This window comes from Sinocyclocheilus rhinocerous, unplaced genomic scaffold (genome assembly GCF_001515625.1).
Source record: "Sinocyclocheilus rhinocerous isolate Xijiao unplaced genomic scaffold, SAMN03320098_v1.1 scaffold952, whole genome shotgun sequence".
Taxonomy (NCBI): Eukaryota; Metazoa; Chordata; class Actinopteri; order Cypriniformes; family Cyprinidae; genus Sinocyclocheilus; species Sinocyclocheilus rhinocerous.
Genome location: NW_015641498.1, coordinates 84,622 through 92,382, shown reverse-complemented (window position 1 = coordinate 92,382; position 7,761 = coordinate 84,622). Strand labels below are relative to the sequence as shown.

Sequence of the window (7,761 nt, the reverse complement as noted above, 5' to 3'; positions counted from 1 at the left end):
AGTCAGTAAATTCGAGTAAAATCACAGGCTTCGCTTATCCCGTGCGAATGCACCACACGAAATTCAGATGTGGGGGGGTAATTTCAAAATCACACAAGGTCCCCAGATAATACTAATCCCGTGCGAATAGGGTTTATGACAGTGTTCTAGGTTATTACATGCGGAGGTTTTTGTTCCGATAATTAACACTTCTGTTTTTTCAGAATTTAGCAGTAAGAAATTACTTGTCATCCAGTTTTTTTATATCGACTATGCCTTGCAATTTACAAAATGAATAGATGCAGCTCAGATGCCTTTAAGGCTTTGAGGCATTCGCATTCTGAATTATCTCAGCAACTGGCATTAAACCTCTTATGCCCTATTCGCACGGGATTAGTATTACCTGGTGACCTCCAGTCATTTGTAATAATTGCGGAGGTTGTCTGTGATCGTAATCCAGTGCGAATCGACCATGTCTGTAATTTGTAAAGTAAAAATTCCCCCGCAAATGACCAACCATATTTCGCTGAACACCAAAGTCCTGTGATAATATTAGTCCCGTGCGAATCGGCATCTCTGTGATTTGGCCAGCATTTGGCGTGTCGTATACCGTATATAGTTTCTTTTTTTTAATCCATATAACCGGACCATAGAACGGGACTCTCAAAGCCTTGACATCGTATCCGGGAGATAAGTCAGTAAATTCGAGTGAAATCACAGGCTTCGCTTATCCCGTGCGAATGCACCACACGAAATTCAGATGGGGGAGGGTAATTTCAAAATCACACAAAGTTCCCAGATAATACTAATTCCGTGCGAATAGGGCTTTAGAGAATTTGGCAGCACAGCTCAGAGAAATGATCCTCGAGCGTGACTGTAAATGTACTTGTGGATGTGTATTCTGGGTCTGTTTCAACACGTATTTCCTGGGTGTGCCAGAACATGCCGGGGGGTGTTGGGGCTTATGAATGTAGCTTTGGCTGCTCTTTCTCCTGGCATGTTTTGCCCTCCAATGGATTTTTTGCAGGAACATCACTGCTTGGCTGGCTATACTCTCTGTTTCTGCATTGGTTCATGAACATTGAAGAAAATCTGATGCAGTGGTGCCAAGCATGTGCTTTGTGTTCATTATGGGCATCACTTTAGCATTATCAGTCAATTAATTAGGGTAATTCTATAGGGCTTCAGACCCTGTGGCCAATGACCTGTTTCCAATTCATCATTATGCAGCATCTCATGCCCTCTCAGGGAACCAGGCCTACATTTAGTAGCCTAGACATTTCAGTTTTGCAATAGCCTTTAATATGGTCTGATGTTCATCACAGTTTGCTGCATATGGGGCTGCATAGCCACAGACCGGTCATTGGTCAGAGTTCCCATGATGATCCCTGTCCACTGTCAAAAGTACCTATAGTAGAAAGGGCATGTGAGTGTCAAAACTGGGCATTGAGCAATTGAAGAAGGTTGCTAGGTCTGATGAATCAAGTTTTGTTTTAGATAAGGTGGATGGCTGGGTGCATGTGCGTTGTTTACCTGAGGAGATGGCAGAAGGATGCACTATGAGAAGAAGGCAGTGTTATGCTCTGGTCAATGTGCTGCTGGGAAACCCTGGGTGCTGGCATTCATGTGGATGTTAGGTGGAAAGTCCAGGTTCAGAAAGTAAAAGTCCTCCTCAGAATTGTATTCCCCAAGCACCTGGATTTGCTAATTAGCACAATTTTTCAGCCAGGAGGTAGAATTAATTTGTGAAATCAGCTGGCTGAGTTCATGAGTGGAATAAACATATGGCAGGACTTTTAGGCCATGTCCGCACGTACACGGGTATTTTTATAAATGGAGTTTTTCCTTCTTCCGTTTTAAAAAAAATCTCCATCCACATGAAAACGCAAACGCATGCTATGAATCACTGTCAAGAGCATGCCAAACCAACAGGTGGCGATATAATCTCAACCGTAAAGCCATGTTGGCCAATCAGAAGCCTGAAAAAGTCTCCAGTAGGCGGAGATAACAGCGCAGGTGCCGACGTCACAAGCCAAAAACTCCGGTTTCGCTGTCTACACGACAACACTGCAACCGGAGTTTTTAAAAATCTTCACCCTGTCAGGCGTTTTCAAAAATGTTCGGTTTCAGTGAACTGGTGCTGCATTTGCATGTGGACGAATGGCCTAACCGCATAGAAAAAGCTGCGGTTTTAAAAATAACTGCGTTCGTGTGGACAGGGCCTTACTTTCTGACCCCTGGGCATTCCACCTCTGCTTTAGAACAGGGGTGTCCAAAATTGTTTCTGGAGGGCCACTCCTCCAATCCTGATTTTTCACACCTGAACCAGCTAATCAAGTGCAAAAAGTGCACATTCAAATGCAAGCTTGCACTTTCAGTGAAAAATGAATATAGCGAAGTTGAACTGTACTCATGAACTGTAACGAAAGTAGTTTATTAAAGTAATAAATTAAATACAAATAACTCAAAAACAGAACAACAAGACACAGGAAAACCAGAAATGAGAAACCCAATGCAATGCCTTTGGAAGGGACAAGACCCGACATACAACGCAGCAATCACAGGGGCCATTGTGCTCAGTGGTATTGAGTTTAATCACACCAGAATGAATGTGTTCAAAACTGTGGATTATACAGTGAGACAAACCATTGTTAATTGTTTGAATGTCACACATACTGTAATATGTGACCCTGGACCACAAAACCAGTCTTAAGGGTCAAATTCTCGAAATTGAGATTTATACATGATATGAAAGCTGAATAAATAAGCTAGGATGTTAGGATAGGACAATAGTTGGCCGAGATACAACTATTGTGCAAACAAATCAAAATATTGAGAAAATCGCCTTTAAAGTTGTCCAAATGAAGTTCTGAGCAATGCATATTACTAATCAAAAATTAAGTTTTAATATATTTACAGTAGGAAATTTACAAAATATCTTCATGGAACATGATCTTTACTTATTATCCTAATGACTTAAGACTGGTTTTGTGGTCCAGGGTCACATATATCTATGAAAATGCTGAAGTGAAACTATTTGATTGTCTATTACATTACTTGCCATACCACAATCTATTTTTGACGCTTACTGCATGTGATAAAGCCCCTGAAATTATAAAGCGCAATCATGATGCATTTGATATTTAAGTGGAACAAATCATCTGAACAAGAAGCTTCCAAATAAGAAGCTTAATTCAAGTTGAACTGTTAGGGTTAGGGTTAGGGTTATGGATGGTTGACAAAAGATATCTTGCCTAGGGTATCAAAATGTCTGTTTCCAAACCCTGATCATTAAGCACAATAATTTAATACTGATTACAAAATGTACAGTCACAAGTGTGTTTGCGTACAACTTATTTCCATTGAATGACCAGTGTAGAGAGATGCTTTTTGCAGCCACGAAGTGTAGTTAATAGCATCAACCAGAAGGGGCTAACACTAGCCATCTAAACCTTGACTACTTGAGAAAAACCACTGAGAACCACTGGTCTAAAAGTTCCTTGTGTGTTTTGTCATTGAACAATACACATAAAAAGACAATGTATTAAAAACAATATAAAAACTTTATTAATTTTATGATAACATTAAAAGACTGGAAAGTGAGATGAGGTACATGTAGATGGATGTTGATCAAATATGTGCATTTAGGGTGGTGTATTTCATGGAGTGTGAAGTATTTGTGTATCTGACTGGATTCTGATCTAAATGACTGTCCACACTGTGTATCCCAACTGTTCAGATTCGATTTGTGTGTCCCGTGATGCTCTTTTGTGTTGTAAGACAACATGACATTGTTGCCATTGCTCTGGATTATTACCTACAGTATTATTACTGGATTAGCTATATTATCTGTTCTGGATTATTATGTATTATTACTGGATTATTACATCTCCTATGAGGCAGTGGCTTTATTCCATGTTACTGTCTCCACCAGTCTCAATTAAAAGAGGTGTGCAGTCTAGCAGTATATTGAGCAGTACATTTCTGCTCGACTTGCACTTCAAAACAACACAACCTTGTTTTTGCAAAGACATTTGGCGTGTTTTCTACAAACAATATCTGATGTATTTACATTAAACATGGCATGAGAACGTGGCAAAATCCAATCAAGAGTCTTGAATCAGATTTCCAGAAATGTGATCTGAATAGGCCACAAATTAAAGTATCTTGAAACAGATTTGCAAAAATGGTATTTCATGTGATTTCTTTTTCCTGTTCACACTTGCTAAATATGATCAGATTCCAATCAGATATGCACAAAAATTAGATTTGGACTGACAGTCTGAACAAGGCTTATCAGGAGTCTGTTTGTGGGAGGAGCTCATCACAAGTGTCCGCACCTGGATTTTTGTCAGTGACAGAGGCTTCTGTGGAGTTTTCAGCTGCTTTGTTTGATTGAGCCGAACTGTGTTCAGATGCACAGACTGGTAAAGGTATGTAGGAAGTGCAGGGATCTGGTTTGGGGTGATATACAATCTGGTTTCTATGATTTCTACGTCTTAACCTGTGGGTTAGAAGGTGAAAACAATTAAAAAAGAGGCTACAAAGAGTCTAAACTTCAAACCACAGTAGATTTAAAACATACCACAAGAAAATTAATACTGCTGCCACCAGGCAAAGGAGAATTATGCCTGTAACTCCACCTACTGTTGCTAAATGTTGAATAAAGAAACAAAGGAACTTGTTAAAAAAACATTAATGAGCACAGAGTGGAGAAAAACTTTTTTTTTTTTCAAGAAATGAACAGCAATAAATGGCACTCACATGTATAACCATTAGAAATGGCTGCCACTGCATTTCTTCCTAAATGAAAGAGATTTTAATTAGGTTAGTTTGTTCAAAAATGAAAAATCTGTCATCACTTTTCACATTCATGTTGTTCCAAACCTAAAAGAGTGTATTTTTAAACAGTGACCAGGCTTTAGAGCTCCAAAAACAAAGTCTTCTGTAGCCACTGAGAAGCTTTGTGTGAGGAACACACAGAAAGATGTTATTCACTGAACATCTTTCCTCCTCCATATAACTCTACAAAATCTTAGCTCTAAAGCATTAGTCTCAAACTCAATTCCTGGAAGGCCACAGCTTTGGAGCTGGTTGGAGCTAAACTCTGCAGAGCTGTGGCCTTCCAGGAATTAAGTTTGAGACCACTGCTCTAAAGTGTAGTATACATGTAAGAACATACAAGAACCATCATGTTTTGTCATGTTTTAATAAGTGCATGTGTAAATAGCTATAGCAGAGGGAAAGATTTTCAATGAATAACTTGAATTTCCATCTGCCTCTCATGAAAAAGCTTTCATATGGCTTTGGGAGACTTACAGTGCATGAATATGTACTACTTAAAGTGCTGCTTTTATGGTGGTTTTCAGCATTTTGGGAGCTTGACAGCCCCATAAAATTCTATGAAAGATATGCATACAAATATTATAAGAGTTTTGATTTGTTTAAGATGGATTAGCCTATTACATCTTGCGAGGCAGTGACAGAAACCTAGGAAGCTTGCAATCATGGCTTTATTCTGTGTTACTGTTTCTACTGGTCTTGAATTTCAGTTAGTCACTACAGAGTCAAATAAATTCAGGTTCAAATTCCATGTAATTGATTTTATGATTGATAGAGAATTTTGATAAAGAAAGATGTTAGAGAATATTGTCTCTATGAATTACTACTAGCAAAGAAATTACCTTCAGAAATAGTTGAGGTCCTCACAGATGCATTGACTCCTAATAAATAAAAAAAACAGGAGAAGGAAAATGAGGGCAGTAGTAGGACACCAGATAAGTTTAATATTATAAATGAAAATCTGTCAGAAAGATGTTAATAGTGGCGAGCAACTCTCTAGTTCATGGATTGCAAGCCAACATATGCTAACTGACACTGCCATAGACTTTGTCTTAGTCTTGTTAACCTGTAAACACTGAAAATGCAATATCATGAGTTATATCCTGAGATAAAGGAGTTCATAAAGGTGCAGCAGCAAAAAGACCTATTTATTGTAAAAGTCAGAAACAAAAAAATGGCCATCAGATATGTATTTGAATAATATATCACAAACATTATGAGTGGACTTTAAGTAAATAAATGAATTCTAAAATGATGGTTTCAATTATATATATATAAAAAAAAGTTACCCTATGATGTGACCCTGTGAAGGTATAGGCGGAAATCGGGTTGATTTTCTGAGGGTTGTCCCCCCTTAAAAATATAATTAAAACCACGCTGTGTAATAATATAACGATATATACTTAATATGTGTAAGTAGGAAAATAATACAAATGTAAACAGGACAGGAAAAAATAAGTAAATAAATAAATGCGTTTTAAGTTTAGAAGCCTATACACACACAGTCCGGTGGGAGAAAAAAGTCCTTCAGTAGCTGTGGAACTCCAGTAAGTAGGCTGTCAAGGCTATTTTATTCACTTTAAACATCAGATGAAGTGAATATTTTCTCTTTAATACGGATGATGCTGAGTCATTAATCAATTAGTCATGACAAAAAAAATGATAACCGATGTATTTAGCATTTATAATGTTACCTAGCTTGTTTGGTAGCTTGTTTAATAGTAAGTCATATGTAGAAAAGTGTAAAGAATGTATTAAGACAAGATTGAGATGATAGAATCATGAAGTTAATTTGACGATTGTTATTATTGATTATTATTATCGATGCAGAGTGGAGAAGGGGTAGGATAAAAATATGCTTCTTCCTACTCCTTTTCGGACATGTATAAGTTCAAATTGTTTTGTATTGTGTTGTATAGTTTTTTGTTTTGTTTATTAGTTTTTATTGTATTTATTTTACGTTCGAAATAAAGTCTCAAAGTCAAAGTCACCCACTACAACAAACACAGTGATACATTTTGTTTATTGTCCTCCATTAGATGAAATTTACGCCCATGTGTAAAGGTACAGCTCACCCCAAAGTAAATACAGCCATGTGATGCATAACACTAAAGGACAAATTTAGCAAAATGCACTTTTCTATACAATGACAGTAGATGACTAAAGCTGACAAAATAGCATCATAAAAGTAGTCCAAAAACTCTTCTTCCAGGTTTCTGGAGTTTTTCATTTTTTTTCAAAAGGTTTTTCATTAGTTGTTGCTTGACAGCGGTGGCCAACATTGACTTTCATTATATGAAAAAGGGCAGCTTGGTCATTCTGTTGTTGATAACTAATTTTGCATTCCCTCGATGAGAGGTAACAAATTAACTTTGGGTGACCTTGTCCTTTACTTCCTAGGATCTGCACACAACATGATGTGGGTTCTCGTACAATGTGATTTGTAGTTATGTTAGTTATGTACATTGTGAGTTTCATGATATGGAGGTGTGACGATATTCACCGACATTTTTTGTACATAAGAGGAAGATTTTGTCAAAGTCTGGTATGCATCCTGTCTTTGTTTCAAATTCAAGTTCAACACTGAGGTCTTTATAAAACAAAAACTCTTCGGGTAACGCAAGGTGGTCAGGGCCTCTACACACAAATCCCCACAGTCATCACTGAATTAGATCAAAGTTATTTGAGAACATTTGGAATGTAACTACATAGAAAATTAGCATGCAATATTCTAAAAAAGAATTCTCTTTGAACACTTTTAGTTCATTGTTAAAAATACTGAATAGCAGATTCACCAGTGTTGGGAAGGTTACTTTGGAAATGTAATAGGTTACAGATTACAAGTTACCCTATTTAAAATGTAATAGTAGTGTAACTTTTTCAATTACTTTATTAAAGTAATGTAACTGATTACTTTTTGATTACTTTTCTAAATTTCTA

At 37.2% G+C, this 7,761-nt stretch overlaps 1 protein-coding gene across 3 annotated transcripts in view; it reads right to left on the bottom strand.

The window, feature by feature from the left end:
- Window positions 1–3,578: 3,578 nt before the first annotated feature.
- Window positions 3,579–7,761, bottom strand: part of LOC107755151 (interleukin-15 receptor subunit alpha) — a 15,889-nt gene continuing 11,706 nt past the window's right edge. For 2 of the 3 annotated variants that reach the window (XM_016571854.1, XM_016571855.1), the window contains 4 exons: window positions 5,664–5,702; window positions 4,744–4,782; window positions 4,565–4,631; window positions 3,579–4,483 (listed from right to left, as the gene is read on the bottom strand). In XM_016571854.1, coding sequence (XP_016427340.1) covers window positions 4,276–4,483; window positions 4,565–4,631; window positions 4,744–4,782; window positions 5,664–5,702 — 353 coding nt within the window. In that variant the 3' untranslated portion in view covers window positions 3,579–4,275. Of the gene's footprint in view, window positions 4,484–4,562; window positions 4,632–4,743; window positions 4,783–5,663; window positions 5,703–7,761 lie in introns of those variants that run through there. The other variant, XM_016571856.1, reaches the window with a different exon arrangement.